Source organism: Artemia sp. Qi Xiang Cuo, chromosome 6 (genome assembly GCF_049724085.1).
Source record: "Artemia sp. Qi Xiang Cuo chromosome 6, ASM4972408v1, whole genome shotgun sequence".
In the NCBI taxonomy this organism is placed as follows: domain Eukaryota; kingdom Metazoa; phylum Arthropoda; class Branchiopoda; order Anostraca; family Artemiidae; genus Artemia; species Artemia sp. Qi Xiang Cuo.
In genome coordinates, this window is record NC_142799.1 from 19124477 (window position 1) to 19137332 (window position 12856).

General features: G+C 35.7%; 1 protein-coding gene across 1 annotated transcript; it reads right to left on the reverse strand.

Moving 5' to 3' along the window:
• Positions 1 to 1158: 1158 nt before the first annotated feature.
• Positions 1159 to 10343, reverse strand: LOC148950947 (uncharacterized). Its single transcript, XM_089090965.1, has 3 exons — positions 10010 to 10343; positions 8867 to 8978; positions 1159 to 1299 (listed from the first exon to the last, which is right to left on the reverse strand). Exons 1-3 carry the CDS (start codon positions 10234 to 10236, stop codon positions 1159 to 1161), a joined length of 480 nt encoding a protein of 159 aa, XP_088947091.1. The 5' UTR covers positions 10237 to 10343.
• Between the last annotated feature and the right edge of the window lie 2513 nt (positions 10344 to 12856).

Sequence of the window (12856 nt, forward strand, 5' to 3'; positions counted from 1 at the left end):
CCAAATTTTCTCAGGCGCGTAACTTTTGATTAGTAGGATTAAACTCGATGAAACTTATATATTTGAAATCAGCATTAAATTCTAAATCTTTTGATTCATCTGTTGGTATCAAAATCCCACTTTCTAGAGTTTCGGTTACCATTGAGCCGGGTCGCTCCTTACTTACAGTTCGTTACCATGAACTTCTTGATATCAATGGATCTTAGCGTTACTGGGTATTTCCCTTCTAAACAAGAGAAATCTACAATGGGAAAATTGGACCCGTCCTTCCAATGTACAGCCCAATCGTCTAAATTCGTCTTGATAGCGTCATCTGCTAGAGGCTGAAATACTGATATGAGGAAAGCGTACTTGAAACCTTTTTGAGCTGTTTCAAAACAAATCTGCTGGACACCACGACAACCTACTAAATCAAGATTATATTTTAAAACTGTATCCCTATCAGACCTCTCAGCCCCCCCCCCTCTTAAAATAATGCCATTCTTATATATACGGTTATTTATACTTAAATTTTCAATAAAGAAAAGTACAAACCCACTACCCTTTTCGTTAAAGTTCTCGAGCTGTGCAATAATTTGACCGATCCACTCACAAAAAACTCCCAAGAAAATTTCTAAATGTGAATAAACCAAATGCATCTCGGAGTGTATATAATAATGGTAAACTTCGCTTTTCGCCCCATTTAAATAGAACATCTTTAAAACAATAGAAACCTTAATTGAATCCCTCCCCCTTAATTGAATTTGGTTCTCCAGCAGTGCACGAATTTTATCCACATATTCATGCACAATTTCTACGGGATCAAACACAAAATTACCACACAAAAGCGAATTAAATGGGTCACCAAAAGTCGCAGCGTAGACAACTATTGCATTTAATATTGAATTTGACAGCTGAAGGTCTGGAAAAGCTGTACCCCCCTCCCCCGCGTGTATATTATCAACACCCCCTCCCCCACATTGTTCAATATTTGGGGTATGCGAATGCTCCACTTCAGTTGAAGTGGATTTGATAGGTTATCGGGGGCTGGAGGAGGAGGAAGAGAAGGGTTCCCAGTTAATTCCCGGGTAAAATCTTCCAAAAGCTGTAGCGTGTTTGGACTTAGCAAAGGTAAGTCCCCCTGCTCAACTGCGCTATAATATACATTAAAATAATCAACTAAAAATCATCAATATTATCAGGTGTTTGCTCATTAACGATACCACTCCATGGTGAATTGTTGGGGGACTCCACGTGTGCCTCCTCTCCTCCAACTGATGATGATGGTGACATTGAATATGGGACCAGTGGTCGTCCAACCTATAAATGAAAAATAGCTCATTTTCAAAGTGTTCAAATCACCCCTACTGTTTTTAAAATTTGGATTATTATTTACATATTATTATTTAAAGTCAGTGCTTAGTAGTAGTAGTAGTAGTATACACATAGTAGCATTTGGTTAATGCACTGTTCCCCACTCCACTGATATTCTGAAAGCAACCAATTTCAAACTTAATATAAGATATTTACAATCTAAAACACATTACATAGAAGTTGTAATTTGATATTTTTTTTTGGATTAGAGGCCATCGCGGCGCTTCCCGCGGCGCTTCTGGGGCCCGCAACGCTTCCCGGCCTGCGCCTTGGCTCCCCGCCCCTTTACATAATGTCCAAAAGTTGAAATATTGTTAGACGGCATAAGTCGTTTCTCTCTCTTATTCCGTTCTACAGGTTCGGTGGACTCCTCATTAGCTCACAATTATTGTAAGCCGCCGCGCGTATGTTCCAATTTCCAAGACTGAACTTTAATAGGCAGGAAAATACGCAATTAAATCGGCGAAACCGGTAACTCAGACATTGTCAACATTTTCCCCCTCGCTAAAATCTTGGCAAGGGTTTGTAAGATTGAAAGCTATTTTAAAAATATCCTTGCGCAAATTAGACAGTCCATATGTGCCAGATAGATAAATGAGATAATCTCTCGGTTCCTTCTCTTAAAACTAGTGAATATTCAATTGTGAAAAATAGCATTCACAGAGTTTCAAATGGTGAGCATTAATTGACTAGAAATTACCCATGAAAAATATTTGCTTATGAGATAGCGGCGAAGAGAAATTGCTACAGTAGAGGGAATGCATAGAAAATAGCAAAGATTAGAAAAAAAGTGGCAGTTTCTTTTGACTAGCAAGCAAAAAAAATTAAATTATATTTAGATATCTCTGAGGTTAGGGGGGCAGAGAAATTTAAAACAATGGTTGGGGGGCGAGGGGTTAATATTTGAATATCTGTGAGACATGTTTATATTAGGTTGAAAATAAAAGTTTTGTTTTTATATATTTCTATAAGATAGTTTGAAGAAAAAATACTCACATTTACAAATTCCGGCTGTATTTGAATGCCCGAAGGCTCAGGCGAAGCATGTTGTACCATCGGCCGATCTTGTGTAGACGGGGCAGGTGTTCCATAGAAAGCAGCTGTCCATTTGCTCTTTAGTTTTTGACCTGGTTGCATTGCAGCCTCCACAGATGGTTGCACTTGGGCAGTCAACACTTGTTTTGGGGTCGGGCCAGCCTACTTAATAATAGATGGTCTTAGTTGGGGGGCTGCCTCGTCCTCTCTCCCTTTCTTAGTGGGAGGCGGCATACATTCTTCATAATTTTCATTAAAAAAAAAGAGAAAAAAGTTAGTATGATAAATAATTTCTCCCTTTTTTACAGAAGGAAAACTAGTACCCCCCCCCCCCCACTAACCATAATTTTGTCTAGAAAAGTATTTATCTCATTTCAGTAAAGCAAAAAGTAAAAAATTTCGTGAAATATACTAGTCGCATCCTTTTGAATCTGAGAAAGATGAATTACGGCTCACTGAGCCGTTCAAAATTCAGCCTATAAAAGTCGGCCTAGTTTGTTTCTAAGCTGTTTGAAGAAAATCTCCTTAATATTAAACGTTGAAATGTGAATATTTAGTCTTTACTTATTTAGCCAAACATCGAAGCATTGATCTAAGCTATGGTTCTTTTTCAGTTATCCAATAAATAAAAACAAGTTTTTTCTAACTGAAAGTAAGGAGCGCCATTAAAATTTAAAACGAACAGAAATTATTCCGTATATGAATGGGGGCTAAATAAAAGTTCAAATAAGGGATAATTCTCCCTTTTTTACAAAAGGAATATTAGTACCCCCATACCCCCCCCCCCCTAACCATAATTTTGTCTAGAAAAGCATTTATCTCATTTCAGTAAAGCAAAACGTAAAAAAATTCGTGAAATATACTAGTCGCATCCTTTTGAATCCGAGAAAGATGAATTACGGTTCACTGAGCCGTTCAAAATTCAGCGTATAAAAGTCTGCCTAGTTTGTTTCTAAGCTGTTTGAAGAAAATCTCCTTAATACTAAACGTTGAAAATGTGAATATTTAGTCTATAATTATTTAGCCAAACATCGAAGCATTGATCTAAGCTATGGTTCTTTTTCAGTTATCCAATAAATAAAAACAATTTTTTTCTAACTGAAAGTAAGGAGCGCTAATAAAATTTAAAATAGACAGAAATTATTCCTTATATGAATGGGGGCTAAATAAAAGTTCAAATAAGGGATAATTCCCCCTTTTTTTACAGAAGGAAAATTAGTACCCCCATCCCCCCACTAACCATAATTTTGTCTAGAAAAGCATTTATCTCATTTCAGTAAAGGAAACCGTAAAAAATTTCGCGAAATATACTAGTCGCATCCTTTTGAATCTGTGAAACCTTTGAGACTAAACCGCTAACAAACAGGAAGTGCTTTAAAAAAGGGTCAGAGCTAATTTTAGGCCTCGCGCCGGAGAGCCTTGTGTCAAACCAGAGCGGCATATTGCATTAAGAATTGGCAGGAGTCAGTGGACACTTTAAATCACAATAGAGAAAAGCTAAATTTATCGAAAAGATAATTATTTCTATTTGCGAGAATTTTGTTTGTAAAAAACAATGGGGGATGGGTTTGGTTTTGAGGGCAAAAAACATATTTTACGTTTTTTAGCGAGTATAAAGATTGTATAGTGATGTTTGTATTAGAGTGGGAGGGGATTTACCTGAATAGAAGGAAGGTTGACCAAGGAAAATAATTTTATTTTGAAAATAAAAAGTGAAAATGTATTAAATCAGAACTTACATGGTAAATTGAAGTTGCCAAGGCTTGTAACTCATCAATACTATCTATTCTAGTTGTTTGAACTGTGTCAAAATACTTTCTGATAATTTAATCACATTCCATACCCGTTATATGCGAAATCTGAGTGAATTGTTATGTAACGGGGAAAATCATATGTAAGTAAGCCTCTGATTGGCTGAGAAGGGATATGTATCTAACTCGCTGATTGGCTGAGAAGTAAACACGTAATCTAACTGTTTCCAGGATTTCTGGATGGCTTAACATTCACCCCGAGCATGTAATTGACTAAAACAACAACAACAGCAAATAAATCAACCTTTGGAAATTTAGGTCATTGACCCACATTGATTAACCACGTGTTCTCCCTTGGGACTCTATGCCCTTATTTTGTGTACTGACAGAGTTAGACTAAATTGTAGATGACAGCAGGAGTGACTCGCGGGAGTAGCACCCCCCTTTCTACTGCCTCTTTCAATGTATATACCTAACCTAATCTTTTCAAACAATCACGTTTAATTTCTACTATCAACAAATGAATTTATTTTTGGATCTTGGTCCTTACTTGGTTCAACTCTCGTCAAGTCTGATAAAAATTAAAGTTCAAGTTCGATTTTATTTTCCAATGTGTCTATCAAAATGAGCAAAAATTCTATATATTTTCAAAAAGGATTAATTACCTTGTCAAAAATGAGAATTAATGAATAAATCACACTTAATTTGATTCATCTTTTGCATTGCTAGAACTACGTGCTCGCAAGTTGGCGTCTTATTTAAGAGGTTGTAAGACAAGTTTGATCAAGATTGTCACATTTTAAGAAAAATAAAGCTAGATTCTCTTTTAATCTGATATTGTCCTATATAAAACAAAATGTAGATATATACATTTCAATGCTGTGGCTTCCGTCGCTAGACAGAAAAATGTCCTAACCCCTTCAAATGCTGTTGAAAAAGTAAATTTTGATTTTGACCTTGGCTTCAATAGACTATTATCAAAAGCGAACTTATATGAATAAGCCAAGGCCATATCCAGGAAAGGGGTTTGACCCCCCCCCCGGAATGTTTGAATGACTAGTAACACGTAAGAAAAATACCTGGAAACAAAATTTGACATTTTTTTAAAGTTTATTTTTAACTAAGCGTTAATTAAAGCTTAACATAAAAGGGCCGATTTTCTTTAGTATATTCTAACCCTTATGGCACTATATGGCTTATTTTTCAGTTTTCACTACCATTCTCACTTTACTTTGGAAAATTGGCTCCAACACGGCCCCCTCCCCTTCCTTCTGACATAAGGTTTTTACGAAATTGTGTCACTGCTTCTCATTAATTGGAATTTCAAACGAGGGAAAACTGGCAGATAGATCTGGAGATAGAAACTGGAGAAAACTGGCAGCAGTCTACTTATGGATTATTTTAGGTTCCGGGATGACTGAGCTTATTTCAAACAGTAGGCTGTACGAAAAATGTGGTTCTATCCCACTTTCTAGGGCTATATTGAGAGAAAGGTTGGGATGAATTGGACACGCTCTGCATATAAAGGATGACAGATTGCTGAATATTGTCCTTTTGACCAGCCGTTAAGGGCCAAAAGGAAAGCGGGGCATTTGTGGCAGGGAAAGTTATAAAGAAAGATTTAAGGGAAATGGGAACTTCTTAGGAGGGTATAAAGCGAGGCTTTGAATAGATTTGGATGGAGGAGGAGCACGCGTACCTGTGTTGGTTTCAGGCGGTTTGGTGCTGCAGTGAGATGTTAGTAGTTGCATTATACATTAGCTAATTTAGCTAATATAAGTAACTAATGTAGATTGGCTACATTTCTCCCAGTTTTCTAACATACACCGAATGTAGACGTACTGTGGCAATCATTACTACATTAGCCTTGCCAATTACACTAATTACCCTAATTTGCCTTGCTGTTACTTTGGCTTGTCAAATGATTGATGACATTGGGGATTTTTCTTTGTTGCCCATACTCTTTAGCTGAAATTAAAATAGCTAAACCGCCTCTTTGGGCTATTGGATGAATAATTACGAACAGAAAAAATCATCAATTCTATTTTTGTGGTCATAATGCATTGAAGACACTTCGATTGAGGTAATTCAAGAATCAGAGTGTTTGAACAACATGAATTTTCCAGAAGAGCGTAAAAATTGAAAAGCATGCTTTCATCTTTCGGCCTCCAAGCTATTACAGAAAAAATGCTATCAATAGTTTTGATTTCGAACACTTTTAATTTTGGTATTAATAGATACATCATAATAATCAGCTTATTATACTATTTTCAAATATAAAAGATTCATTAAGTTTAGTATTATCTGTTATAATGTACAATATAATGTTATAATGTATATTATAAATTATTTGAAAAAGATTGTTCTTAAGCATATGACTAATGTTTGCAATTTTTTTCAGCTTCCCTCTGAGTCAATATGGAAGAATACAACTTTAATTTCATTATAAATTGTTTCCAAAAGACTATTCTTAATCATATGATTAATATTTATATTTTCCCTTTTCAGGTTCCCTGTGAGACAACATGGAAGAAAACAACTTTAAGTTCACGTAAGGAAGTTATAAATTTATATCGAAAAGATTGTTAATATAAAGATTATTTATATTCTACACTTTCCTTTACCAGTTCTCTCTTCTATAAATCGTAATAAAATAACTTTAATTTTAAGTAAGCAAGTATTTCAAAAATGTTGTATTTAATTACATGATTGATATTTATGCTTTTTCTTTTTCGGCTCCCTCTACGACAAAATGGAAGAAAACAACTTTAAGTTCACGTAAGTAAGTTATAAATTATTTCAAAAAGATTGTTCTTAAACATATGATTAATATTTATATTTTTCCTTTTCAGGTTCCTTCTGAGACAACATTGAAGGAAACAACTTTAATATCACGTAAGTAAATTATAAATTATTTTAAAAACATTGTTCTTAAGCATATGACTAATATTTCCTATTTTTCTTTTTCAGGTTCCCTCTGAGTCAATATAGAAGAAAACAACTTTAATTTCACGTAAGTAAGTTATAAATCATTTCAAAAAGATTGTTATTAAGCATATCATAAATATTTATATTTTCCTTTTTCTGGTTCCCTCTTAGACAGCATGTAATAAAACGACTTTAATTTCATGTAATTAAGTTAAAAATTATTTCAAAAAGATTGTTCTTAAGCATATGATTAATATTTGTATTTTTCTTTTTCGGGTTCATTCTGAGTTAACATTAAAAAAAACATCTTTAAGCTCACACTAATAAACTATTAATTATGTCAAAAGGGCTATTCTTTAGCACATGACTGTCATTGGCAGTTTTTGTTTTTCGTATTTCCTCTGATTAAATATGGAAGAAAAAAAATACAGGTTTACGTAAGTAAGTTATATATCATTTGACAAAGGTTGCTCTTAAGCATATGACTAATATTCTATATTTGCCTTTTTCAAGTTCCCTCTGAGTCAACATGGAAGAAAACAACTTTAGTTTCAAGTAAGCAAGTTATAAATTATTTCAAAAAGACTGTTCCTAGGCATATGATTGATATTTGGTATTTTCTTTTTCAGGTTCCCTTTGAGCATACATGGAAGAAAACAACATCAATTTCACGTAAGGTAGTTATTTTTCAAAAAGATTCTTTTTAAGCATAAATAAAAAATACAAGTTTGTTTTAGTGAAAGTAAGGAGCGCCATTAAAACTTAAAACGAACAGGAATTATTCTGTATATGAAAGGGGCTGTCCGCCCCTTTCATATACAGACATTAAAGTTTGATTCTTTGTCAAAACTCTACTTCTTATAGTAATAAAAAACTTTTATTTATCGTTTCTCAAATAATGCAGGTAAATCTGGCTCAGTCTCCATGAAATATACCCCCCCCCTCACGGGAACCTTTCTCCATGAAAATTTTATTCAACGTAGAGTACACTCCGTTTCGTGGACACCTTTACAACCTTCTAGATCCGTATTATATTTTAAAACTGTACTCTCATCCCTATGTCCCCCTCTTAAAATAAAAGCTTTCTTAAATTTGCAGATATCTACATTTAAAAGTTCAAAACGAAGAACCCAAGACACATTTCCGTTTTTACTAACGTTCTCGAGATTCGCTAAAACATGACCAACCCAATTGCAAAAAATACCCTCAAATATTTCTAAATTCGGATAAATTACGCAAAACTTTGAGTGTATATACTGATATTAAAACTTCACCTTTGCCCTCATTCAAATAGACAACCTTTAAAACAATAGAAACCTTAATTGAATCCCTACCCCCCCACCACTGAATTTGGTTTTCCAGTAGTGCACGAATTTTATCTACATATTCATGCACAATTTCTATGGGATCAAACACAAATTTTCCCCCCATAAGCGAATTAAATGGATCCCCAAAAGTCACAGTGTAAACAACTATATTATTTAATATTGAATTTGACAATTGAAAGTCTGGAAATTTTGTATCCCCCTCTTGTATATTACCCCCTCCCCCAAGTTGTTCAACAATATTTGGGCTATGTTCCACTTCAGTTGTTTGAAGTGGAAGTAGGTAATCAGTGGGGGCTAGAGGAGGGTTCCCAGTAAAATCATCTAAAATTTGCAAAGTATTTGGACTTAGCAATGCCAAGTCCCCCTCTGAACTAGGTACATTACCTTGCTCAACTGTGCTAGGTTCTACATTGAAATAATTACTTAGAAAAGCATCAATATTAAAAGGTATATCATCGGAATTAACAATACCATCCTATTCATTGATATGTGAATTGTCCTGAATGATATGAAATTCCGTAGACGCGAGTTCTTCCTCTCCTTCACCCGATGACGATGGCGAATAAGGAACCAATGCTCCAACCTATAAAGGAAAAAAATAGTTTATTTTCAAAGTGTTCAAATCATCCCTACTGTTTTTAAAATTTGGATTATTATTTAAAGTCATCGCTTAGTAGTATGCACATGGTAGCATTTGGTTAATTCAACTGAAAGCAGTCAATTTCCAACTTAATATAAGATATTTACAATCGAAAACATCGCTTTACATAGAAGGCGGCAATTTGACTTTGTTCAAAAAATAGTTTATTTTCAAAGTTTTCAAATCAACCATGCTGTTGTTTTTTTTTGCGGCGCTTTTCGGGCCCGCAGCGCATCCATCGGTGCTTCTCGGGCCGGGGCGCATCCCACGGCGCGTCCCGCAGCGCATCTCGCGGTGCTTCCCCGCAGCGCTTCCCGCAGCGCTTCTCGGACCCCACCACGTGGCTCCCAGCCCCCTTTACATAATGCCCGTCAAAAGTTGAAATATTCGCTTAGACTGCATAAGTCGCTATTTCTCTCTAATTCCACACAGATTCAGTGAACTCATGAGCTTAATTAATGTAACCTATCGCGCGCGAGTGTTCCGATTTCCAAGACTGAACTTCACCAGGTAGGAAAATGCAACAATTAAATGCCGGGAACCGTTAACTCGGTTTCCCCTCGCTAGAATCTTGGCGCGATGTAAGGCTCATCAAAAATATTCAGTGCAAATTAGAACGCCGATATGTGCAATAGATAAATGGAATAAAGTCTCTCTTAAAACTATGTGAAAAATAGCATTCACAGAGTTTCAAAAGTACCTAAAACTATATGTGATAGTGAAGAGATATGGGGGAATGCATAGAAAATAGTAAAGATTAGAAAAAGAGCAGTTTGACAAGCAAAAAAATTACATTTAGATATCTCTGAGGGAGGGCAGAGAAAATAATGGTTGGGGGGGGGCGAGGGGTTAATATTTTAATGTCCCGCCGAGATAAGTTTATATTGGGTTGAAAAATAGTGAAAAGAAAGGACTAAAAAACATTGGAAGAAATAGATATGTATTTCTATAAGATAGGTAGGAAAAATGCTCACATTTGCAAATCCTGGCTGCACTTGGATGCCAGATGGTCCAGGTAGTGCGTGTTGGAGGGCGGAGGGTCCAGTGACGTTAATTTCTTGTGCAGATTGGGCTGCGGCTTGTACAGTAGGACCTGTAACGGTACGGACTTGTGCAGTCGAGCCAGTGATGTCATGGGCTTGCACAGATGGCTGCACTTGGGCAGGCAGTGTGGAGCTGGGGGGTTTCGGCCAACGGCCATATTAAACAACTGTTGCAGAGGTTTTACCTTGACCCCGTGTTCTCTTACTGGGAGGTGGGGCACATTCTTCACTATTTGCGTTACTCCTAGCTCTCTTTACAGCTGGAGGGGCCGAAATACATTCTTCATAATTTGCCTTAAAAAGAAGAGAAAAAAGTTAGTATGATAAATAATTTCCCCCTTTTTTACAGAAGGAAAATTAGTAACCCCTTCTACAGAATTTATTGTCAGACATAATTTTGTCTAGAAAAGCATTTATCTCAAAGAATCCCCCTCCTCCACCCTTTTTCAGCAAAGCAAAAAGTAAAAATTTAGCGAGAAATATATTAGGCTTAGAAATCAAACGTTTTTATTAGACAACTTGTGAAAAAATAAATCATGACAATCAGTAGTCTATAGCCTTAGGATAGAAATAAATGTTTCTGTTTTTACCATTTAGAAAAATATTAAATGTTCCAGTCTATAGGCTTTAAATTAGATAAAAAAAAGATAATTAACCCAACGGCGTATAGGCTTAAATTTTCCAAGCATAGGTTAAAATGCTATTCAATTTACGCATAATATAAGCTTCTTGCAATTCCTAGACTTTTTTTTCTAGCCTTGCATATAAATCAGCCTTGCACTGTTTGTTTTCATTTTACAATGATGGTGATAGAATTGAGGCATTGCCCCCTCACTCTCCCTTCTACATCATTTACTTACAACGAAGCTGGTAGAAGCGAGGCACTGCCTCCTCCCTCTCCCTTTTACATAATGTCCTAAATATATTGTTAGACCTTAATTTGAAAATAATCCGTTTCACTTCTCCAAAATAGAGCATTGCGTCTGCGCCTAATTATTGCAATTGCATCAAAGTGTTTTAATTTTGACGGTGAAACAGTTCCTTTGACTTTGGCCGCCGCGTTCGTAAACACAGAGGGAAAAGGGTGGCAGCCAATTTTAGGCCTCGCGCTGGAGCCTTGTGTCAAACCAGAGCGGTTAATAACAACCGTTATGAATGTCTCATTTAGAGAAAAGATTACAATATGGAAAATCTAAATTTATCGAAAAGATAATTATTTCTTTTTGCGAGAATTGTGTTTGTAAAACATTGGGGGATGGGTTAGGTTTTGAGGGTAAAAAGAACATATCTTATGTTTTTTATCGAGTATAAAGATTGCATAGTGATGTTTGTATTAGAGTGGGAGGAGGGAGGGGATTTACCTGAATAGACCGGAGGGTGACCACGGAAAATAATTTTATTATGAAAATAAAAAATGTACTCACATTGTTAATTGTGGATGTCAATGCTTCTAAAGATCCAAATTTATCCATTGTTGTATCAACTATGTCAAAATACTTTCTGATAATTTAATCACATTACATGCCCGTTATATACGAAATCTCAAGGGAAAACCATATGTAAGCAAGCCCTCTGATTGGTTGAGAAGGGGGATGTATCCGACTCGCTGATTGGCTGAGAAGGAAACACGGGATCTAACTGTTTCCTGGAAACTCATAACATTCGCCTCGAGCATGCAACAACAACAAATACTATTTCCTAGAAACTCATAACATTCGCTTCGAGAATACAACATCAACAAATACTGTTTCTGGATAATAAAATTTGGCTCGAGCATACAACAACAACAAACTTTTTCCTGAATCATAACATTTGCCTCGAGCATACAACAACAACAAACTGTTTCCTGGATCATAACATTTGCCTCGAGCTTACAACAACAAATACTCTTTCCTGGATCATAACATTCCTCCCTAGCAGGTACTTGGCCAAAAACAACAACAAATACACTTTCCTGGATCACAACATTCTTCCCTAGCGGGCACTTGGCCAAAAACAACAACAACAAATACTCTATCCTAGATCAAAACATACTCCCCTAGCGGGCACTTGGCCAAAACAACAAAAAATACTGTTTCCTATTTCCGGACACCTTGACATTCGCTGAGAGCGTGCACTTGCCCAAAACAACAACAACAACAAATACTGTTTCCTGGCATCATAACATTCTTCCCTAGCGGGCACTTGGCCAAAACAATAACAAATAAATCGACCTTGGAAAAAGAGGGCATTGACCCCATTAACCACGTGGTTCGCGTGGGAGTTTTTAAAAAAAGTGTCCGGATCGGGATTCGAAGGGGTATTGTCCTCGTGGGAGCTCATGATGCATCTCTACTGCTGCCCCCTTCTTTAACTGTAAAAACCTAAGGCCTTCTGCGTCATTGGTGCTTCACTGAAAACAAATTAATCGTATATTACAAATTTATTATTTTCCATTTCTTACAGCATTGAAAATGAAAATAAAAATTACAGTGAAAAAAAAATCTTGAACTGATGGATCTTTCAACAATTAAAATCATTATATATCTAATATTCAATTTGATTTTGTTTATACCTTCCAAGACTGTTCAAGACTCATATAGTTTTGCCATTTTTTTTAATCTGCCAACTACCCCAAATCAGTATCATTAAATAAATGAAACCCAAAACGAACAAAAATTAAAATAAAAAATTAAAATTAAATTAAAATAAACTCAAAACGAGCATAAATTAATGTGAGATTGCCAGAATATAATTTGTACAAATGTGATACCCAAACTCTTGTTTGTAGTTATTTTT